Consider the following 24,038-nt stretch of genomic DNA (forward strand, 5'->3'; position numbering starts at 1 on the left):
CTCCTCCTCCTTCCTCCATGTCTCCTCTCCTCCTCCCTTCCTCCTCCTCCTCCCTCCAACTCTCCACCCTCTTGCTCCCCTGTTTCGCTATGGGAAGCAGGAAGTGTTACAGAGCAGCGCCCCGCTCCAACCTTTTGGCCACCTGGGATCAGTTCCATGGAGAAAAGTTTTTCCGAGGTGTGGTTTTGTGTGCTGCCTGCATTCGCTGGATGGGGCTTCGCTTATTTTTTTTATTTATTTATTTACATTTATATCCCGCCCTTCTCCGAAGACTCAGGGCGGCTTACAGTGTATAAGGCAATAGTCTCATTCTATTTGTATATTTACAAAGTCAACTTATTGCCCCCCCAACAATCTGGGTCCTCATTTTACCTACCTTATAAAGGATGGAAGGCTGAGTCAACCTCGGGCCGGGCTTGAACCTGCAGTAATTGCAGGCTGCTGTGTTCTAATAACAGGCTTCTTACCAGCCTGAGCTATTATGGCCCTTATTTGCGCAGCCCAGTTGCAGGCATGCCGCGGGCCAGGGCCGGTTCACAGACTGGGGGTTGGTGACCCCCGTTATAGAGCCTGCCTTTGGCAGGGACGTTGCCTGAGCACCTGATGCTCCCTCTGTCCTCATTACTTCAATGCTGGGCCCCGACATTTATCCTCCTAGCTGTGCCAGGGGGAGGGCAAAAGGGCCTTCACTCCCACAGAGGCCTTTGTGAGTTAGGGAGGATGGACATTGTAGTCCTGTGACTGTGCTGCAGCTGAGGACACTTGGTAGCGAAAGGTTTAAAGGAAAAGCGAAGCGTCCCATTGTCTTATATCTGACATCGATCTGGTCTGTTGGCCCTCGAGCTAAAAGCATTTCCTCACCCCACTTTCCCTCCCTTTTTCACAGGCGCTGATTGGGACCGATTCGATCTCCAACTTGCACAAGCTGGAGCAGGTCTCCAGCGACGAAGGCATCGGGACGCTGGCCGAGAACCTCCTGGAAGCCCTGCGGGAGCACCCAGACGTCAACAAGAAGATCGACGCAGCCCGCAGGGAGACACGGGCAGAGAAGAAACGGATGGCCATGGCCATGCGGCAGAAGGCCCTGGGCACCCTCGGCATGACGGTAACAGGCTCCTCTCACTCGGGGTGGCGGGAGGCGAGGAGGCCTTCAGGGAGCGCAAGCCCCGTGGCCCTTCCTCCTCCTCAGCCCCTCCTCCGCTCTGCTTGGTTTGCCAGACGAACGAAAAGGGCCAGGTGGTGACGAAGACGGCGCTGCTGAAGCAGATGGAGGAGCTGATCGAAGAGCCCGGCCTGACATGCTGCATCTGCCGGGAAGGCTACAAGTTCCAGGTGAGCCCTCAGCCGTACTTTCCCCACGGTCCCCTGGAGAGGGGAGAGGGACGACCTCTGTCATTTTTGAGTTCGGAGGCAGCTCACCCTATCTGCCCTTTCCTGCCGCAGCCCACCAAGGTCCTGGGCATTTACACCTTCACCAAGCGGGTGGCCCTGGAGGAGTTTGAGAACAAGCCTCGGAAGCAACAGGGCTACAGCACCGTCTCCCACTTCAACATCGTCCACTACGACTGCCACCTGGCAGCAGTCAGGTAAGCAGGCCCGGTTGGCAGCAGCCTTGGCATTCAGCCAGGCCTGGATCGGTGTGAGGAAGCCCACGTAAGTCAGATGGAGCCAGTCAGCTAACTGGGGGGCAGAGGAGTTATCCGTGAAGACCCACGGGAACAGGTCTCTGGGGTAGGGGCCCCGTGGGAAGGGGTGGGCGGGCTGGGAGAGCTCAATGCCCCTGACGGACTTGAGTTTCCTTCTCCTGACAGGTTGGCGCGGGGCCGCGAGGAGTGGGAGAGCGCCGCCCTGCAGAACGCCAACACCAAATGCAACGGACTCCTGCCAGTCTGGGGGCCGCACGTCCCGGAATCTGCCTTTGCCACCTGCTTGGCAAGGTGAGTTGGAAGGACGCCCTTTTCCTGGAACGCCTGCGGCGTCTGGCAAGGGGCATCTTCCCACCTGGGAGGAGGAGGAGGAGGAAGCAGCCCTTGTGTGTCTCGTGAGGTTGTCGCCCCCTTGCCAAAAACGGTCGTACGTGCTTGTCTGTTTTCGTGGCTTATCCCTCCTTAACTTTGTTTTTCCCACGGAATCGATCGGCTCCAATCCACCCGTCGTTCTCCCTCGGCAGGCACAACACATACCTCCAGGAGTGTACGGGGCAGCGGGAGCCCACGTACCAGCTCAACGTGCACGACACCAAGCTGCTGTTCCTCCGGTTTGCCACTGAGCAGTCGTTCAGCGTGGACACGGGCGGCGGCGGGCGGGAGAGCAACATCCACCTGATCCCCTACATCATTCACACAGTGCTCTACGTCCTCAACACGTCAGTATCCACCGGACCCTTCGTTGTGCTTTTACCCTAGGTTGGCAGGATCGGACCGGAAGAGGAGGAGGCAGTCAGCAGTTAATGGCTGAGCACGTTGACCGCAGACGGTTCGCGTGCTCCCCTCCTCCACTCGTTGTGTCTCATTGCCCGTCTCTGCGGCTGGTGCCCAAATCTTGTCTGCCAGCCTGCAGACAGACCCTGGCCCCTCACCCTGGAAGCCTCCCTTTGCCCAGATCATTTCCTTTTAAAGCGCTCCAGCTAGTCCTTGACTTACAACAGTTTCACTTAGTGACTGTTCGAAGTTAGAACGGCACTGAAAAGAAGGACTTGCGGCTGTTTCCCCACAATTAACGACCGTTACAGCGTCCCTGTAGTCACAGGATCAAAATTGGGGCGCTTGGCAACGGTTTGAGGTTTATGAGGGTGGCGGCGTCCCAGAGTCAGGCGATCCCCATTTTACGACCTTCTGACCAGCAAAGTCAATGGGGAAGCCAGATTCACTTAACAACCGGGTTACTAACTTAACAGCTGCAGTGATTCCCTTAACAACTGTCTCGGAAATGTTGGGATCAATTTTGGTCGTGACTCGAGGACTACCTGTACAGGAAAAGGATAGTCATGTGTAGGAGACACTGTTTCACTGTCAAAGGCCATTTTTTTTGCTTATTCTCCTGCTTATTCTCCTTCGGCACCAGAGGTGGGTTTCGGGAGGTTCTGACCAGTTCTGGAGAACCGGTAGCGGAAATTTTGAGTAGTTTGGAGAACCGGTAAATACCACCTCTGGCTGGCCCCAAACCTGGTCTATTCTCTGCCTCCCGAGTCCCAGCTGATTGGGAGGAAATGGGGATTTTGCAGTATCCTTCCCCTGGAATGGGGAGGAAATGGGGATTTTGCAGTATCCTTCCCCTGGAATGGGGAGGGAATGGAGATTTTATAGTATCCTTCCCCTGGAGTGGGGTGGGAATGGGGATTTTGCAGTATCCTTCCCCTGGAGTGGGGAGGGAGTGGAGATTTTGCAGCATCTTTCCCCTGGAGTGGGGTGGGAATGGGGATTTTGCAGTATCCTTCCCCCAGGAGTGGGGCGGGAATGGGGATTTTGCAGCATCCTTCCCCCAGGAGTGGGGCGGGAATGGGGATTTTGCAGTATCCTTCCCCTGGAATGGGGAGGAAATGGGGATTTTGCAGTATCCTTCCCCTCGAGTGGGGTGGGAATGGGGATTTTGCAGTATCCTTCCCCTGGAGTGGGGTGGGAATGGGGATTTTGCAGTATCCTTCCCCTGGACTGGGGCGGGAGTGGAGATTTTGCAGCATCTTTCCCCTGGAGTGGGGTGGGAATGGGGATTTTGCAGTATCCTTCCCCCAGGAGTGGGGCGGGAATGGGGATTTTGCAGCATCCTTCCCCCAGGAGTGGGGCGGGAATGGGGATTTTGCAGCATCCTTCCCCCAGGAGTGGGGAGGAAATGGGGATTTTGCAGTATCCTTCCCCTCGAGTGGGGTGGGAATGGGGATTTTGCAGTATCCTTCCGCTGGAGTGGGGTGGGAATGGGGATTTTGCAGTATCCTTCCCCTGGACTGGGGCGGGAGTGGAGATTTTGCAGCATCTTTCCCCTGGAGTGGGGTGGGAATGGGGATTTTGCAGTATCCTTCCCCCAGGAGTGGGGCGGGAATGGGGATTTTGCAGCATCCTTCCCCCAGGAGTGGGGCGGGAATGGGGATTTTGCAGCATCCTTCCCCCAGGAGTGGGGCGGGAATGGGGATTTTGCAGTATCCTTCCCCTGGAATGGGGAGGAAATGGGGATTTTGCAGTATCCTTCCCCTCGAGTGGGGTGGGAATGGGGATTTTGCAGTATCCTTCCGCTGGAGTGGGGTGGGAATGGGGATTTTGCAGTATCCTTCCCCTGGACTGGGGCGGGAGTGGAGATTTTGCAGCATCTTTCCCCTGGAGTGGGGTGGGAATGGGGATTTTGCAGTATCCTTCCCCCAGGAGTGGGGCGGGAATGGGGATTTTGCAGCATCCTTCCCCCAGGAGTGGGGCGGGAATGGAGATTTTGCAGCATCCTTCCCCTGCCACGCCCACCAAGCCACACCCACAGAACCGGTAGCAAAAAAATTTTTTTGAAACCCACCACTGTTTGGCCCCACTGTTGCTTAGCAACGGGCGTTTGGGACTCAATTGTGGTTGTAGGTTGAGGACTCCTGTACCCTTGGAGGGCGAAAGGTCTTGGGATGCCAATGGAGATTCTCAGTCATTCCTTTCCAAGAGGCAACTGGACTTTTTGGGTTTTTTTTTATTTTGAAGACATTTTGCTTCTTATCCAAGAAGCTTCTTCAGCTCTGACTGGATGGTTGGGAATGGAAAAAAAATCTATACTCCTTGCAGATGGCTGGTCATCTGCATCCTTTCAGAGAGTCCTTGAGGCCACTTGGAGGTTTATCTGTGTCCTCAGGGTCACCTGAGTGGGGCTAATGGATGCGGAGCCTTCTTGGATCTTGGAACTAGATAGGAGATAAGTGGTGTCGTATCCCTTCCCCTCCGTTGAGAGAGGGCTGTTCGATTTGGACACAGATGGCCGACCTCCAGGTGGCCTCAACGACTCTCTAAAACGATGCAAAACGACCAGCTGTCTGCGAGGAGTACAAATCCGTCCATTCCCCACCGTCCAGTCAACGCCGAAGAAGCTTCTTGGAGGAGAAGCGAAACGTCTTCAAAAAAAAACAACCACCAGAAAGTCCAGTTGTCTCTTGGAAAAGCCCGTTTGGGACAAGAGGCTTGGGTGACCCCCCCCCCCCACTCAATGCAAGAAGAGCGGGACTCCTCTGTCCTCTCGGCCGAGCACGCATGAGGCCTCGCGAGCTGCAGGCTGGCGTGGGGAAGGGCTTCTCTGATCTGAGTCCCTCCCCTCCCGACGACCACTGCTTCCTTCCTCTGCAGGACGCGGGCCACCTCCCGAGAGGAGAAGAACCTGCAGAGCTTCCTGGAACAGCCGAAGGAGAAATGGGTGGAGGGGGCCTTTGAGGTGGACGGCCCCCACTACTACACCGTCTTGGCGCTTCACATCCTGCCCCCCGAGCGGTGGAAGGCGGTGCGCATCGACATCCTGAAGCGTCTGCTGGTCATCTCCCACGCCCGGACGGTGTCCCCGGCGGGAGCCAGCAAGTAAGCAAACGATGAGAGACACGGCAGGCTGTCCTCGATTTACGACCGCTTAAAAATGGTCCCAAAAGCGAGGACTGCTTGGAAGTTCAAAGGGCCGTCGCAACTTTAAACGGTCCCTGTGAACAAACGGTTGTAAATCGAGGACGACCCATGATCCTGGCCCTTCCCCCTTGGCCTGTCCAGTCGAGCCAAATCTTCTCTTGAGACAATTTTAGAATTCACCTGATGAAGGCTGGATTTGAGGTCACAGCTCCCTTCTTTTCTGACCCAGCCCAAGTAGGTAGTAGGAAACTCAGTCTGTGAAAAAACAGACAAACTTCATTCGAACAGCTGAGAATTACTTCATTCCCAGCGTCGTTCAACTAAATTAAAGCAAATTCCTCCCAACACAAATTCCTTGGTCTTATCACCAATTAGACAAACTGCCAAAGACCTTTCTTGGCAAACATTCAGACGACACAGATACAAAATAAATGCAGCAAGCCAAAGCTATCAACGTTGTTTTCCGACAAAGAGCCCAAACGCCGTTGCTGGTCTTTTAAGCCTTATGAGAGGGGCAAATCATCTCTTGGCTGTACTCCTGAGTCGTCCTCTCTGCTTGAGCTGCTCTTGCCTTCTGGCAGCTCTTCTCATGCGCGCATTAGGAACAGGCTCCTCCTGTTCCTCTGCCTCACTACCATCAGGCTCTGGAGTCCGCACCCCACTCCCCGATGGCCCTGGCCCCACCTCAGCCTCATCGTTGTCCAACTCCGTTGCCAGCTCCACAGGCTGCTGGCGGACCACGACACCTCCTCTTCCAGCTGCTGCCAGCATTAGCTGTCTGTCTTCCTCGACTGCTAGGGTGGGGATTTGTTCTGAAGTCAGGGGTGAACCGGTTTTCTGCCCTCCAGGGTCCCAAAGGGGTTCTTTTTTTTTTCAGGAGGCAACTCGACTTTGTGGTTTTTTTTTTCTTTGAAGACGTTTCGCTTCTCATCCAAGAAGCTTCTTCAGCTCTGACTGGAAGATGGTGGGGAAGGGAAGGGTTTATACTCCTTGCAGATAACCGGTCATTTGCATCCTTTTTAAGAGAGTCATTGAGGCCACTTGGAGGTTTCTCTGTGTCCTCAGAGTCACCTGAGTGAGGCTAATGTTGCAGTTGCCTCAGTGGTGGGATTCAAATAATTTAACAAACGCTTCTCTGCCCTAGGATGTTGAGTTTGTCGATCGAAAGGTCGGCAGCTCAGCGGTTCGAATCCCTAGTGCTGCCGCGTAACGGGGGGTGAGCTCCCGTTCCTTGTCCCAGCTTCTGCCAACCTAGCAGTTTCGAAAGCACGTAAAAATGCAAGTAGAAAAAATAGGGACCACCTTTGGTGGGAAGGGAACAGCGTTCCGTGCCCCCACTTTGAGACACAGGACTTCCTGTTTTCTGGCATTACCCAAAAAAATAAAAAAAAAACTGGGCTGCGCGTGGTCAAAAAAACCAGGCCAGGATGGAGGGCAGCATCTTTGGGGCTTGGGTTATGAATCAATTGGTGCAGGAAACTGGGTGGTGGGGGGGGAAACTCCAGGCTGCCTGTGTGTGCCCAGCCCCCTGCTGGGTCGCTGTCTGCATTTTCCCCCCCCCCCCTCTGTGGGTCTCCTCCTTGCCCTTAACTGCTGGAGGATTCACCGGCTGGAATTAATCTGCCCACCCACCCACCCAAGGGACTTGATGGCCTCTCTGTGTCTCTCTCTCTCTCTCCCTTCCTAACAGGCTAACGGACAAAGCCGTGAAGGACTACGCAGCCTATCGCTCCAGCCTCCTCTTCTGGGCCCTGGTTGATCTCATTTACAACATGTTCAAAGTAAGTGCTTCCCTTGGATCCGGGTGGCCGAGGGGTGGGGCGAGCGCGTGTGCTGCCAAGACTCGGGGCACAGGGCACCCCACCTACGTGAACGGTCTGCTCTCTACAGCCTCTTTGGGACAGGGGTCAAAGCTTCCAGGCAGAGATCCATGCTCCAACTGTCTCCCAAGCTGAAAAGGGGAGCCCAAGAGAGCCACCTTAGACCTCTCCGTTCACCCCAAGAAGGATTGGTTAGGCCAGGGGTCTATCCTAGCCCCCCACTCCAGGGGACAGTTTGGCAGACTCCCTATTTTCAAGCTAGGCTTCAGTCTCGGCCTCCCTTCCCCTCCTCCTCCCTCCTTCCCTCCCTTTTTTCCCTCGTCATCTTCCTTCCTTCCTCTTTTCCCTCATGTCATCTTCCTTCCTTCTTTCCTCTTTTTCCTCATGTCATCTTCCTTCCTTCCTTCCTTCCTTCCTTCCTCTTTTCTCTCATGTCATCTTCCTTCCTTCCTTCCTCTTTTCCCTCATGTAATCTATCTTCCTTCCTTCCTTCCTTCCTCTTTTCTCTCATGTCATCTTCCTTCCTTCCTTCCTTCCTTCCTTCCTTCCTCTTTTTCCTCATGTCATCTTCCTTCCTTCCTTCCACTCGTATATCTTTCTTTCTTTCTTTCTGTCTTTCTTTTTCTTTCTTTCTTTCTTTCTTTCTTTCTTTCTTTCCTTCCTCTTTTCCCTCATGTAATCTATCTTCCTTCTTTCCTTCCTTCCTTCCTCTTTTCCCTCATGTCATCTTCCTTCCTTCCTTCCTTCCTTCCTTCCTTCCTTCCTTCCTTCCTTCCTTCCTTCCTCTTTTCCCTCATGTCATCTTCCTTCCTTCCTTCCACTCGTATATGTTTCTTTCTTTCTTTCTGTCTTTCTTTTTCTGTCTTTCTGTCTCTTTCATTCTTTCTTTCTTTCTTTCTTTCCTTCCTTCCTTCCTCTTTTCCCTCATGTAATCTATCTTCCTTCTTTCCTTCCTTCCTCTTTTCCCTCATGTCATCTTCCTTCCTTCCTTCCTTCCTTCCTTCCTTCCTTCCTTCCTTCCTTCCTCTTTTCCCTCATGTCATCTTCCTTCCTTCCTTCCACTCGTATATCTTTCTTTCTTTCTGTCTTTCTTTTTCTTTCTTTGTCTTTCTTTCTTTCTCTTCTTTCTTTCTTTCATTCTTTCTCTTCTTTCTTTCTTTCTTTCCTTCCTTCCTTCCTTCCTTCCTTCCTTCCTTCCTTCCTTCCTTCCTTCCTTCCTTCCTCCTCCTCCTCCCTCTTTTTCTTTCATTCTCTTCCTGCCTATTTCCCTTCTCTTTCTTTCTATCCCCCTTTTCCTTCCTTCCTTCCTCTTTTCCCCTCATATCTTCCTTCCTTCCGTCCCCCTCCCTTTTTTTCTTCCCTCCCTCCCTCCCTCCTCCCCTCCAAGTGCCAGCATCTTTCTTGCTTTCCTCTCCCCCCTTTCAGAAGGTGCCTACGAGCAACACAGAGGGGGGCTGGTCCTACTCTCTGGCCGAGTACATCCGCCAGAACGACATGCCCATCTACGAGGCGGCTGACAGAGCCCTCAAGTCCTTCCAGGAGGAGTTCATGCCCGCGGAGACTTTCTCAGAATTCCTGGATGTGGCTGGTGAGTGCTTGGCCTCTTTCCGCTTGCCATCCACCCTCTTCCGGAGACCAGCGCTGGGGCGTATCGGTGCCGCACGCACAGCCGGCTCTGAACTTATCCTGTTTTATTTCAGGATTGTTATCCGAAATCTGCGACCCCGACGGCTTCCTCAAAGATCTCTTCAACTCTCTTCCCTGAGCGGCCCCCCGAAGAGAGACTGTTGGACTCCCATTCCCACCCACCCCCCAATTTTCTGCCTCCCCACCCCTCACTTCTCAAGGAACGTCGCCATCACTTTTTCCTCACCTGCCCGTTCTTCGGCCCACGCTTCTTCCTTCCTCCTCCTCCTCCTCCTCGAACCCCATTCCGGAGTGATAGATTTGGGCTGATTTACTTCCGGGCCCCCTTTGGTCTTTGCTTCTCGGCGGCCTTCCACCTCGCCTCTCTCCAAGCCGGAATGTGCGACGGACTCACGGAACCCAAACCTGGTCAAGAATTTTTTTTTTTCTGCTTCTATGTGTGTGATCATTTTATCGGTCAATAAATAAGTTAAATAACAGTCGGAAGGAAAGACACGCCTGGTCCGGTGTGTGTCTGCGTCAGTGCCCGGGACCGGCCCTTTTGCTTTTCTCCCAGGGGTTCCGCGGAAAATTTGGACTCTCTGAATCTTCCCTTCGTCTGCATCCTGCCTCCTTGCAGGAAGTTGTCCCCTGACAAGGCTGGCTTTTGAGTTGCCTCTTCTCTCCACTTCCTGGTGTCCAGAGATGGGATTCATTTAATTTACCTACCGGTTTGCCCAGCACCGAAAATGTGAGCGCGTGCACATAATGTCAGGGTTCCAAGGAACACCCCCAACGAAATAAGGCTCTGAGGCTTGAGGTTCCTCAAAGTTCCAATTTATTAGAGATGTCATGTTGGCACAGCTGGGAAAACCCAAATCTGAAAGCTTCCAGGTTTTCCACATCCAGTTGACAATTCACAGCCCTGCCCCACACCCACAAGTTCATCCCATTGTCCAGTCAACTCTTCACACTCAATTGGACACAATCTTCAGACAGTCTACATCCGACGCAGGCAAAAGTCCTTGAATACGGACTGTTGTTATGACTAACTTTCTACCGCTCCAACAACAACCCCCTCCCAACTTCCCCAGCTAAAATATATGGCAGTTAAGAAGCAAAAAGAAAGTTGCCTTCCAAAACTGACAGGCTTCCTCCCCCTAGGAAAGGAACGAATCCTGGAACAAGACTGAAGTCAGGGGTTAACGCAATTAGCACCTAAACCACCTCCCCACCCCCCACCCCGGGAGGACCCTTTGGCTTACCAGGGAATTTATCACATTCCACATGCGCCCAGCCTTCTGCGCATGCGCTTTGCTCGCGTGTGCGCCTTACGCGCACACAACCCGATTCAAAAACGTGCCTAAACAGGACAGCATAGAGCCGGGGCAGGTGGGCAGTCCCATCCACAATTTCCACTACCGGTTTGTCCGAACCGGCTGAATACCACCTGTGCTGGGTGTCTTCCTTTCCGCACGTGTTTTGTCCTCAAGAGGAGGAAAGTGTTAAATCTTCCATTGGGGGCAAAGGAGCAGGAAGACACTCCGCTGCGTCATTTCTTTCCTGGCACCGAAGTAAAAATTTTTCCCTTGTGTCACCCCATCTTCGGCTCACCCACTGAGATGAGCTGGTGGCAGCCTAGATTTTATTCCCCCCCCCCCCCGCATGCTTGGATTGGGTCTCTTTCCCGAGGTTGTCCCCCTCTGGGCGGATCTCGCCCAGCTAGGAGCTCTTTCGCACCCCTAAACAAGGGCAACATAAATAGGTCTGCGGCCACACTGGGTTAGTAATCCTGCGTCTTGAGCAGCCCGGCCCTGGCATTACTTGGGGTGGCCAATTCTGCGGGGAGCGGCTCCCCGCAGCACGATCGGCACTTGCCGGCCGAGCAAACAAGACGTGGGCAGATGAATCGAGGCGGATCTGCCTTTCCCTCTCGTTCTGCTCTTCGGAAAGCTGCTGGAGAGGCGGATTTCTCACCACCCGCCTCAACTTAAGCAATTCGACGAAAGGGATTTAATCCTGATGAGAAAACGAGGATCGGCTCCGTGGCCCGGAGGCAGGGTTGGGGATGGCTAATGGTTCGGGAATGTGACCGGAGTGGTTGGAGGCGTGGATTGGAAGTTTGAGCATCGTTTTTGTCACGGGGTGGCCAAATGTAGACGAGGCTCTCGCGTCTTGTTGGCATCGGAGAGGGAGAATAAGCTGTGGGACGCAGGGGGGTGTATTTTGGCAGGATTGTTGCCAGGGAGAGAGAGAGAGACGGCGACGCTTGGCAACAAGTTGTGCTTTTCCAAAAGGCAGCGAGAGGTTTGCTAACGTTGTCTATGGAGATTCTCAATCATTCAGGTCATAGTTGTCCCAAACTTCCTCAGTTCCTTTTTTTTTTTTTTTCTGCTTTGAAAAAGTTTCGCTTCTCACCCGAGAAGCTTCCTTAGTTCTGACTGAACCGAACTGAGTGAACTTCAGTGCTGAACCGAAGAAGATTTCTCGGAGGAGAAGCGAAACGTTTTCAAGGAGAAAGAACAAAAAAAAAAAAACCAGTTGGACTTTTGGAAAAAGCACCTTAGGGAAAACCAGGACCTGCGGGATGGAGGGTCTCCATCGGCGTTTAGCCAGGATACTGGTTATACTGGGAAAGGGTGCTGAGCACCACAGGCCAAGGTGTGTGTGTGGGGGGGAGTTGCAGCTGGAGAATGCAGGTAGTCCTCGACTTGCGACCACAATTGAGCCCAAAATTTATGTGGCTAAGTGAGAAACTTGTTCCGTGAGTTTTGCCCCATTTTACAACTTCCCTTCACGTGTGCTAAGTGAACCGCTGCGGTCGTTAAATTAGGAACTTGGTCGTTAAGTGAATCCGGATTTCCCGTTTGGCTTGGCTTGTCAAGACGGTCGCAAAAAGGGGATCGCCTGACCCTGGGACGCTGCAACCGTCGTAAATCTGAGTCAGTTGTCCGGCATCCAAATGTAAACCACGTGACTGTGGGGATACTGCAACGGTCGTAAGTGTGAAACACGGTCCTAAGTCCCTTTTTTCAGTGCCGTCGTAACTTTGGACGGTCACTGACTGAACTGTTGTAAGTCGAGGACTAGCTGCGACGTGAAAAGAACCCCCTGAGTGGGGGTTCCTAAATGGGGAATGTCCCCCATAGCCAACATGGTCATTCACAGTATTCTTGGGGCATCTTGGCCCCCTTTCTTCCTCCTTCGACTTTTGTCAGGTCTCTAGTCCTCAGCCGCCGGCTGTGTTGCTGTCTTTGCGCTGGCTCATCCATCAATTGCCACGCAAACGTCTTTTTTCCCCCCATCAGATAATATTCCCCTTGTTTCCCAACAGCAGAGATCCTTCAGGCAGTGACTCAGAGGCCGGCAGGAAGGTGCAGGGCTCCCTGGCATCTGTGGCTAGATCTCCGGCACGCTGGAGCAGGATCTTTTGGGCAGGACCAGAAGGTACCGTGTTTTCCCCCAAAATAAGACCCAACTGGAAAATAAGGCCTCGTGCCATGATGGCGAACCATGTCGGTGGGCACGCGAACTCAAAAATCAGGCCTTCCAGTCCCACTGGAAGTCAGCAAATGGGCAGTTTCCGGCTTCCGGAGTGGGGTGGGAGCCCTCCCCAGGCTCCCAGAAAGGCTCTGGAGCCTGGGGAGAGCGAAAAAGGGGCCTACTGGGCCCACCGTGCCATTGCATGCCAAAAGCGGGGTGAACGGGGGGGGGGGCGAAGTGCAAAGAATTATGGGTATGGGCACGCGCCCGTGCGACTCCCTCCACTTTTGGCACGCAAAATTGCGAAAAGGTTAGCCATCACTGGGCTAGTGTGATTTTTCAGAATCAACCTTTAACGACTCCGTAATCACTTGCAGGGTGGAGTCTGGCCAACTGAATGGAGCTGAGTGTTTTACTGGCCAGATGCCCTTCCTGTCACCAGTACGGAGTTCTAGTCAGCAGATATATTCTCAACCTGCCCAGAGAGAGAGAAAAATACCTGCCTCTACGTAGGATCGAACTCGTAGCTTTTCTTTTTCTTTTTTTTAAAATAATTTTTATTTCCATTTTCCAACATCGTATTTATGTACAGACTATTATCCATCATTAATCATTAATTTTTATTTATTACTGATTCAGGCCTGCCCGACTGCCACTTCCTTTCTTCACAACCTCCCTCTCTACCCTCTACTACTTTCTCATCCTTCATCTCCTTCATTTTACTACTTCCTCTCCTCCTTCTCCACTCCTCCCTTCTTCCACCCTATCTAACCTTCTTATTCCCCTCCTCCTTCTCAACTCTTTCCTACCTACTTTCTTCCCTCTTTCTACTCCTCTCTCCTTTTCTTTCTGAAATGGCAGTCGGGCAGCCCCAATATCATTTTAAATTAAAAAAAAAATTAAATTAGCTTTTCTGATTGTGAGGCAAGAGCTCCACCTCTTAAGCCAACGCGCCCCTCCGTGATTTTTCAGGATGCTCGTAATATAAGCCCTACCCCCAAAAATAAGCCCCGGTTAAGATCGTCAGTTCTATATTTCCCCTGAAAATAAGACCTAACTGGAAAATAAGCCCTAATGCATCTTTTGGAGCAAAAGAGAAAACTTAATATAAGACCCAGTCTTATTTTGGGGGAAACACGGGGAAATCCCCAGGGCCCTGGCCTTCCATGTGGGCAACATTCTCACGTTGGCCTTTGAGCCAACAGGGAGTTTTATCTAACCGTGAAGATGCCCAGCCCAGAGAAGAAAGGAACCAGGTGGCTCCGGTTCCTGAGGGAGGCTTGGTTCTCTCAGTGATCCTGAGAGAGAGAGATTGAGGTCATTCCAGGGCTGTTCGGCCTGCCCTCGGCTCCTTCCCTGGGCAAGGAGGTTTTCGAACGCCTCCTTCCTGGCTATCCTTGCAGATTTATTTTTTTAAATTTGAATTTATATCCCGCCCTTCTCCGAAGACTCAGGGCGGCTTACATTGTGTAAGGCAATAGTCTCATCCATTTGTATATTATATAAGGAGTCAACTTGTATTGCCCCCCCCCCCCACAATCTGGGTCCTCATTTTACCTACCTTATAAAGGATGGAAGGCTGAGTCAACCTTGGGCCTGGTGGGACTCGAGCCTGCAGTAATTGTAATTGCAGGCAGCTGTGTGTTAATAACAGGCTGCATTAGCCTGTTGAGCCACTTCCCAGCCCTTACACTTACATTGGCTTCTTTGCAGCTCTTCTCTTCCACTTTCAGAGACCTCTGGCAGAGGAAAGGCACCGAGCAAAAGTTTAGAAAAATGAAACCTTTTTGCCGAGTTAAGGTGTTTCGTGCTGGATTTGCAAGCCTCGGGCAAGCAGGGAGGGGCGTCTCGCCCGCTTTGCAAAGCCAAGGGAGAGAAATCACAGGCTGGCCTAACCTGGGGAGCTCCACCACGCCTCCTGGGGCGTCACACAACCTCCCCACCGCACCGGTTAAGAGGGGAAACAAATCCACCTTAGGGTAGGGTTTTTGTTAACGCCAAGCTCCCCGCCGAACGGTGTGCAAACCGGGAGAGCTGACGGAAGGGTTTTCATTGCAGGAAAAGCCACGGGAGGCAACCATGTGATGACGAGGCTTGGGAATTCAAACCCGTAATGAAAAGTCCGTGACAGGGGAAGAGGTGGGCTTCAAAAATTTTAGCAAGGGGTTCTCTACCCGGTTGTGGGTGGACGTGGCCAGGCCGATCTTCTGCACCGCAGCAGGAGAGGGTGTTTTTGCCCTCCCCAGGCTCCGGAGGCTTTCTTCGAACCTCCGAGAGGACAAAAACGGCTTCCCCAGGCTCCGGAGGCCCTCTGGAGCCGAACTTCCGGAAGGCCTGTTTTTCATCCTCCCTGAGCCCTCCGGGCGCACCCTGCGCTTACCTGCATCCCAAACGGGCCGCGCGGGGACTCCTGAGACGGGCAGCGCGAGGTGGGCGGGGCCAGCCAGGAGTGGGTTTTGCGGGTTCTCCGAACTGCACAGAATCTTCGCTAGAGGTTCTCGCGAACCCCCAGCGGCTCCGTCCCTGGGCAAAGGGGATTGTGGGATGGGGAGAGGGATAAGCCATCCTTCCCGCCCCCCCCCCCCACACGTCCCCTTGAGAATTGCGGGTTTCTAAAGGAAAAAGTGGAAGTAGGGAGCTTAGCACGCCTGCGTTTCAGAACTGGAGAAAAACCAGGCGCGCAAATAATGTCCTTTCCCGGAAATTCAGGAGTCAGGCTCTTTCATGGATTCCCACGGCCAAACCCCGCTGAGAACGATTTGTCCTAAATACTGTAGCTGCTCTTGCAGGACAGGACGGGGCCGTTCCTTCTCCAGGCGAGACGCCACTGTTTTCTTGATCAAACATGTCCCAAAAGGCCATTTTTACAGGCTTTCTGGGGTTTTTTAATAGTCCCTTAAAAATGCGTTTGTCTGTGTGTGAGAGAGAGAGTGTGTATGTGTGTGTGTTTTGTGTGGGGTAAGGGTTGTTTTCCTCCTTTCTCCTTTTTTCCTTTCCAAAAATCACGAGAATTGCTTGGGGCTCAGCGAAACAAACAAAGCTTCGCCAGGGTTGCCTTTCGCAACCCTGGCATACAGCCTGCCCTAAACTTTGTGGCTGCTGCAATTATTTTGCCCCAAGAAGATAAATCACTGCAGAAGTTGGGTTCCCCATTTTCGAAGGCCTGGCAAACAAACAAAATCGTCTTTTTATGATTTTGAAAACCCTTGGCAGCTCCTCGAGAGAGCCCCCCGCCCGGCCAGGGGTTAGCCTCCAAAACACGCTGCAATTCACCGAAACAAATTCCCGGCAATCTTAATAGCCGAGAATGTGGTTGTGGCGAGACCTGCCGCAAACTCTTTTCTTATAAAAAAAAAAAAAAACACATTTTCGCAGAATAATTTGTTTGTTGGTTTGCTCAAAGCGTGCAGCGTAATTGTTCTCATCCCGGTTGCCCTCGGTGGCGTGAACCACATCTCCCAGAATCCCCCCCCCATCGCTGAGAATTCTGGGAGCTGAAGTCCACACCTGTGCAGGACATCCAACTTTGGGAAGGCAATGCTTGGCAGTGTGAGCTGAGCCAGGAGGGGCTTTTAAAGGACTTTTTTTTTTTTTTACAAAGACTGTAGAACAATGATGGGTTTCACATTATGTTACTACCGGTTCGCGCGCACCTGCCTTCCGCACAGGCGTGTTTCACGCGTGCCTTCCATGCATGTGTGTTGCACGCGTGCCTTCCACACATGCACCCAGCCGTAAAATTGTCCCTGAATTAGGATGGCATAGAGCTGGGAGGGATGGGTGAGCCCCGCAATTTTTGCTACCGGTACAGGCAAACTGGTACAAACCGGTATGAACCGGCTGAATACCAGCTCTGCTGTAGAACAAGTGTAGTTCACAACCAGTTGGAGCAATTTTGGAAAAGCCCGGAGTGTTTTTATTTATTTATTTATTTATTTATTTTATTAGATTTTTATACCACCCTTCTCCCGAAGGACTCAGGGCGGTGTACAGCCAAATAATAAAACCCCACAATATACACATTAAAACAAAAACTTAAAACCAAGCATATTACATAAATGGCCGAAATTTAAAACAATCAATTTAAAACCCTAAAATTCATAAATAACCCCAATTAAAATTTAATAAAACTTTTAAGCCTGTCCCGCTTGAATAAATAAATGCATTTTCAGCTCACGGCGAAAGTCTCTTTGAGTCTCTTTGCAGAACGGATTCTATAAGAACTGCCAAAAGTTTTTGAGTCCTTCGTGGTTAAAAAGCCTTTTGGCGCCGTATAGTCCTATATAAGGGACGCGGTGGCTCAGGGGCTAGGACGTTGAGCTTGTCGATCGAAAGGTCGGCAGCTCAGCAGTTCGAATCCCTAGTGCTGCCGTGTAACGGGGTGAGCTCCCGTTCCTTGTCCCAGCTTCTGCCAACCTAGCAGTTCGAAAGCACCTAAAAAATACAAGTAGAAAAAATAGGGACCACCTTTGGTGGGAAGGGAACAGCGTTCCGTGCGCCTTTGGCGTTGAGTCATGCCGGCCACATGACCACGGAGACGTCTTCGGACAGCGCTGGCTCTTCGGCTTTGAAACGGAGATGAGCACCGCCCCCTAGAGTCGGGAAGGATTAGCACATATGTGTGAGGGGAACCTTTACCTTTATCTTTAGGTAGTCCTCGACTTACAATGCTTCATTTAGCGACCGCTCCAAGTTACAACGGCGCTGAAAAAAAGTGATTTACGACCGTTTTTCACACGACCGTTACCGCATCCCCATGGTCGTGGGATCAGAATTCGGGCGCTTGGCAACTGACTCGTATTTATGATGGTGGCAGCGTCCCAGGGTCATGTGATCCCCTTTTGGCAGCCTGACGAGCAAAGTCAATGGGGAAGCCAGATTCGCTTAAGCTTTTAAATCGCTCCAAGTAGTCCTTGACTTACAATTGTTCATTTAGCGACTGTTGGAAGTTAGAACGGCACTGAAATGACGGACTTACGGCTGTTTTTCACAACAACGGTCACAGCGCCTCCATCGTCACAGGATCGAAATTGGGGTGCTTGGCAATTGTTTGATGTTTATGACGGCCGCGGCGTCCCCGGGTCAGGTGATCCCCTTTTTATGACCTTCTGACCAGCAAAGGGAGGCCAGATTTCACTTCACCACTGTGTTTCTAACTTAAGAGCGGCAGTGATTCACTTAACAACTGTGGCAAGAAAGGTCGTAAAGGGGACAAAAATCACTTAACAACTGTCTCGGAAATGTTGGGTTCGATTGTGGTCGTAATTCGAGGGCTACCCATACAGGAAAAGGATAGTCACGTGTAGGAGAAGGTGCTTCACCATTCAAAGGGAAGTATGCAGTGGAGTGTACCCCAAGGCTCTGTTTTAGGCCCAGTACTCTTCAACATCTTCATCAATGACTTGGACGAGGGGATAGATGGGGAACTCATCAAATTTGCAGATGACACCAAGCTGGCAGGAATAGCCAACACTCCAGAAGATAGGCTCAAGTTACAGAAAGATCTTGACAGACTTGAACATTGGGCGCTATCTAACAAAATGAAATTCAACAGTGAAAAAAGTAAGGTTCTACATTTAGGCCAAAAAAACAAAATGCACAGGTACCGTATATGTGGTACCTTGCTCAATAGTAGTACCTGTGAGAGGGATCTTGGAGTCCTAGTGGATAACCATTTAGATAGGAGCCAGCCGTGTGCAGCAGCTGTTAAAAAAGCCAACACAGTTCTGGGCTGCATAAACAGAGGGATAGAATCAAGATCACGTGAAGTGTTAATACCACTTTATAATGCCTTGGTAAGGCCACACTTGGAATATTGCATCCAGTTTTGGTCGCCACGATGTAAAAAAGATGTTGAGACTCTAGAAAGAGTGCAGAGAAGAGCAACAAAGAGGATTAGGGGACTGGAGGCTAAAACGGTTGCAGGAATTGGGTATATCTAGTTTAATGAAAAGAAGAACTACGGGAGACATGATAGCAGTCTTCCAATATCTCAGGGGTTGCCACAAAGAAGAAGGAGTCCAGCTATTCTCCAAAGCACCTGAAGGTAGAACAAGAAGCAATGGGTGGAAACTCATCAAGGAGAGAAGCAACTTAGAACTAAGGAGGAATTTTCTGACAGTTAGAACAATTAATCAGAGGAACAACTTGCCTGCAGAAGTTGTGAATGCTCCAACACTGGAAATTTTTAAGAAAATGTTGGATAGCCATTTGTCTGAAATGGTGTAGGGTTTCCTGCCTGGGCAGGGGGTTGGACTAGAAGACCTCAAAGGTCCCTTCCAACTCTGTTATTGTATTATATTATAAGGCCATTTTTCTTGCTTATTCTCCTCACTCACCACTTAAGGCCTTGTGCCATTCTTCCCCACCCCACCCCACGCGACATGAATAGGAGCATTTTCACATTCTGGTACAAGCCTTCCAGCTGTGCGTGCCGGTAGCTTCTGTGCAAAAGCCAAATTAAAAAATCGGAATCCACAGGTGTCCCGCTAGAAGGAGGTGGAAGGAGATAGAAGGAGTGCCTGGAATTGGCAACCCGGCATGACATGTTTGGCTCAGGGTGGGGTGGGGGCTGCACTTGCCACGCTCTGCCAAACCTCCCTCTTGGTTTTTGTTTTTTTTTTTGAAAGCAATTTCCTTCCAAGCCTTTCATTTTGCCGCCTGCTCGGGAGGGGAAGCCAAGCGGTTGAAAAGATGGCTCGGAAATCCATCCAGTTTTGGAAGTTTTACTGCTGGGGGTGGGTGGGTGGGTGGGGGGAATGAATAGGAAATGGGGTGGGTGGGATGGGAACCCAAAGAAAGAGCCGGAGTTAGCCAAATCCCAAAGATCAAGCTCGGAGGCACGGTTCCTGCCAGCCTCGGCTCCTCGGAGCAAACACGCCAAGATTTCATTGAAACGCAGCCCGCGGAGGGGGTTCTTCGGGTTTTCGGAGCATGTCAAAAAGGCAGGGCCTTGTCTTGTTTGGTCACATTATGAACCGTCTCTGAACCGTAAGCTCTGTCTGTTCCCTTAAGAGAACGTCCGTCCATCTGGGCAGAGTCGCAAATTAGAATAAAATAGAATAGAATAGAATAGAATAGAATAGAATAGAATAGAATAGAATAGAATAGAATAGAATTTTTTATTGGCCAAGTGTGATTGGACACACAAGGAATTTGTCTTGGTGCATATGCTCTCAGTGTACATAAAAGAAAAGATACCTTCATCAAGGTACAACATTGACAATACAATTGATGGTCAATATATCAATATAAATCATAAGGATTGCCAGCAACAAAGTTACAGTCATACAGTCATAAATGGAAGGAGATGGGTGATGGGAACGATGAGAAGATTAATAGTAGTGCAGATTTAGTGAATAGTCTGACAGTGTTGAGGGAATTATTTGTTTAGCAGAGCGATGGCCTTCGGGGAAAAAATGTTATTGTGTCTAGTTGTTCTGGTGTGCAGTGCTCTGTAGCGTCGTTTTGAGGGTAGGAGTTGAAACAGTTTATGTTCAGGATGTGAGGGGTCTGTAAATATTTTCCCAACCCTCTTTTTGACTTGTGCAGTATACAGGTCCTCAATGGAAGGAAGGCGGGTTGATAGCAATTATTTTTTCTGCAGTTCTAATGATCCTCTGAAGTCTGTGTCTGTCTTGTTGGGTTGCAGAACCGAACCTGACAGTTATAGAGGTGCAGATGACAAGACTCCATAATTCCCAAAATAAAGTTTGTGCCGGTTATGCCTCGACCGATATTTGGGTATCCTGGTTTCTTGTCAAGCAGGGAACCAAGACCGCCAATTCAGAGGGCTGGTGCTGCTGCTTTGAAAAAATCCTTTGTGGATCATGTCTGTAGAGATTTTGCATCCTTTTTAGAGAGGTGTTGAAGCACTTGGAGGTTTATCTGAGTCCTTTGCGGGGGGGGGGTGTCACCTGAGTGGCGCTTTTGGTTCCTGTAGTCTGCAATTTTTCCCAATCTGAAAAACTCCCACACCATTCCAAGGGCGTTCATCCCAAATTGTATAGCTAAAAGTCTGTAGAGATTCTCAAGTCATCCAAGTCATGGTTGTCCCAAAAGGTGCTTTTTTTCAGGAGGCAACTGGACTTTCTGTTTTGGTTTTTTTTTTCTTTTAAAGACGTTTCGCTTCTCATCCGAGAAGCTTCTTCAGCTCCGACTGGATGGTGGGGAATGGAAGGATTTATATTCCTTGCAGACAGCTGGTCATTTGCATTGTTTTAGAGAGCCCTTGAGGCCACCTGGAGGTTTGTCTGTGTCCTCAGGGTCACCTGAGGTAGTGCAAATGACTGTGGAGCAGGGGTGAAATGCTCCCGGTTTGGACCGGATCACCCGATCCAGTAGCGATGGCGGCGGGTGGTTTGGAGAACTGGTAGCAAAAATCCCTGCCCCCCCCCACCCCCCATGCCCAGCTGAGCCACGCAATTATCAGAGGTTGTTTTTTTTTACTTTTAAAAGCATTTTTTCTTTGGCTATTAAAAGCTTTCTTTTTACAACCTCTTTGGCTGAAGAGGTTGTAGAAAAAATGCTTTTAAAAGGCTCCTCTGACGATCCCAGCTGAGTTGCCTGATCGTCAGAGGCTTTTCTTTTCTTTTAAAGGCAAAAAAAAAGTGCTTTTAAAAGAAAACAAAAAAATCTCTTGATGATCAGCTGGGATCATCGGAGCCTTTTAAAAGAATTTTTCTGCAACCTCTTCAGCCGAAGAGCCCCTAGAGTCGGGAACGACTAGCACGTATGTGCGAGGGGAACCTTTACCTTTACCTAATCCGTCTCGGGGCCCAGAGGTTTGTCAGTGTTTTGTTTCTCTGAACGATTGCCGCAATATCTCTTGACTTATGTAAGCTTGTTTTCTTTCCTAAACCATTTCGTTTCTCCCTCATTCGCATCTCGCATATCAAAGACTCTGGGTGGCTTCCAGAAGCATCTTTTGATCCCAGCAAGAGTAATTAAGACCTCGGCTTTTTATTTATTTATTTATTTGTTTTTTCATATCGGTGAGGCAAGGTAATAACACGCCCCATGTTGTGGTTGAAGCGAGGCTTAGAAAAAGATCCTGCTATTGAACTGGAGGGATTGCAGAGGCTTGTTTTAATGAGCGAAGGAGTTTGCGTGTGGGGGGGAACCAGACGGCAGGATGGTTGGGGCTCCCAACCCTTGCCTGACATAACCGCAAACGCCAAAAGGCCTCGTTGCAAATGTTTGCAAAACCAGGAGGGCAACTGCCAAGAGAAGCCATTTGGGTTGTGTTTGCGTTGGGCGAGGAGACTGTTGTGGCCCGGACCCAAGTAGGTAGTAGCAGACGCAATCAGTTTGAAAACAAACAGACTTTATTAGAACAGCTGAGAATTAAACTCATTCTCCGCGTCGTCCAAACTAAATCAAAGCAAATTCTTCCTAACACAATTCTTCAGTCTTATCACCAACCTTGGTCTAATTAGGCCAACCGCCAAAGGCTTTTGAGGGGTGTGTTTGACCTCGGGGAGGCCGGGGTGGGCATGGCCAGCATGACGTCACTCATCTCGGGGGGGGGGGCACCTGTGGCAGCCCGAGCACTCTGCCAGCAAAAACAGGCTCCCGAGGTCCGTTTTCAGCTGGGACGGCCTCCTGCAACCCTCTGCCAGTGAAAACGGAGCTCGAGCGGGGGGCACATGCAACCCTTGTGAGGTCCGTTTTTGGCTGTAATGGCCTCCTGCCAGCCAAAACGGACCTTGGGGGGGAGCATGTACCACCCTTGCGAGGTCCGTTTTCAGCTGCGACAGCCTCCTGCAACACTCTGCCAGTGAAAACGGAGCTCGGGGGAGGGGGTGTGAACGTGCAGCCCTTCCAAGCTCCATTTTCGGCTGGGACATCCCATTTTTTGCTGGCAGAGGCACCGCGGGCCAGTTCTTCGCTGTTTCCAGGGCGCAAGGACCCCGTGGGCTGGATCCGGCCCCCGGGCCTTGAGCTTGACACCCCTGGTCTGCTGCCTTTGCAGAAGTGAGGGAGGCGCCCCACGGACGGCTGTCCCTGCCCCACCCAGATACTCCCCAAGGGAGCCACGCCAAGGTGGTGTTGACTCATTCGGCTGATGGCCTTCAAAGCGGTTTTACGCGGCACTGCTTTACAGCCCGTGGTTCCATCCACCCTCGTTGGTCTAAAACAGGGTGTCGCTTTAAATTGCTCACCTGTCTAATCGGCTCTACCTTTTCTGCTCTTTTTTCCTTTTCTAAGGGTGTTCCCCGGTTCAGGACCTCCAAAAGGGGTCCCTCAGCACAGGAAACATGGTTGGAGACGTTGCTGAAAGCTGCAATTCTGTTTCTGCTGAGGTGGGAAATCCTTTTAGCTCAGTAGCTAAGACACTGAGCTTGTCAATCAGAAAGGTCGGCAGTTTGGTGGTTCGAATCCCTAGTACACGTCTCCTGCGTGAACAGGGGGTTGGACTAAATGACCTCCAAGGTCCCTTCCAACTCTGCTACTGTTACAAAAACTCTGCAACCAATCACGAAGGGGACCGCCTCTTATCACGGCCCAGGGAAAGTGGGTTCCCATGATCTTTTTTCCTTGTGTGTTTGTCAAAGACAAAATTAGAAAGCATGGAAGGGGATGCTTCTATTCATTTTCCCTCCCATGTTCTATTTATTTTATTTATAATACTTTTCATCTCCGTTGAACAGCGTGCAAACTGGGTACAATTCTTTAAAAATTCATAGTTCGCCTATTTGTTGTTGTATTCGTTACAATGACATCAATAACATAACTATATCAGAATAATTTACAATAGTACATAACATTGCCGTAAACTTCTCTCCATCGTAACATTTTCTTTTCTTATATCTCCTCCTTCCTAACTCCTGTTTCGATTCTCTAAGCCATTGATAAAATACATCGCATGTCAGAAAATATTGAGTATCTTCTCTGTCCTTAATGATAAGTGTTAATTTGTCCATTTCTGCGCATTCCATTATTTTCTGAATTATCTTCTCATCTGATGGGATCTCCTCGCTCTTCCATTGTTGCACAAATATAATCCTAGCCACAGTTGGTACATGCTAAATCAAATATGTAGTCTTTTTATCATATTTTTCCAGTAGGATGCCCAACAAAAATGTCTCTGGCTCAGTTCAATATGCTGCTTTGTCATTTTCAACCAGTATTTTTTTAGTTTTGGGACACCTCCAGCACATGTGGTAGTATGTGCCCAGTGTTTGGTTACATTTCCCCCAGGGTACTTCTATTCATTGAACCACCAGGAAACCAACCCACAATCATTTACAACTCTATTGTTTGGCTGTGACCCAGTGCAAGAAATCTTTTTATTTTTAAATGTACAACCATATTGCATGTGGCCAATGTTGATTCTGGGCATCGTTCCTATTAATCCAAATTACAATAACAATCTTAGTAGTCTTTCTCACATTTATCAAACTTAGGTGATCCTCATAATATTATTTAAACAGAGAAAGCAGACGGGCAATTTTGTATTTTTTTTTTTCCTTCTTGAGGGTTATACTATTGAAATTATAACAGAAGATAATACAGACATTAAAGCATATCGGTTTAGATG

At 50.4% G+C, this 24,038-nt stretch overlaps 1 protein-coding gene across 3 annotated transcripts in view; it reads left to right on the forward strand.

The window, feature by feature from the left end:
• Positions 1–9,513, forward strand: part of UBR4 (ubiquitin protein ligase E3 component n-recognin 4) — a 150,241-nt gene extending 140,728 nt beyond the window's left edge. For all 3 annotated transcript variants that reach the window (XM_058161118.1, XM_058161119.1, XM_058161120.1), the window contains 9 exons: positions 887–1,105; positions 1,219–1,332; positions 1,444–1,586; positions 1,812–1,937; positions 2,171–2,365; positions 5,301–5,525; positions 7,258–7,348; positions 8,813–8,975; positions 9,088–9,513. In XM_058161118.1, coding sequence (XP_058017101.1) covers positions 887–1,105; positions 1,219–1,332; positions 1,444–1,586; positions 1,812–1,937; positions 2,171–2,365; positions 5,301–5,525; positions 7,258–7,348; positions 8,813–8,975; positions 9,088–9,152 — 1,341 coding nt within the window. In that variant the 3' untranslated portion in view covers positions 9,153–9,513. The remainder of the gene's footprint in view (positions 1–886; positions 1,106–1,218; positions 1,333–1,443; positions 1,587–1,811; positions 1,938–2,170; positions 2,366–5,300; positions 5,526–7,257; positions 7,349–8,812; positions 8,976–9,087) is intronic.
• The last annotated feature ends 14,525 nt before the right edge of the window (positions 9,514–24,038 follow it).

This window comes from Ahaetulla prasina, chromosome 18 (assembly GCF_028640845.1).
Source record: "Ahaetulla prasina isolate Xishuangbanna chromosome 18, ASM2864084v1, whole genome shotgun sequence".
Lineage (NCBI taxonomy): Eukaryota > Metazoa > Chordata > Lepidosauria > Squamata > Colubridae > Ahaetulla > Ahaetulla prasina.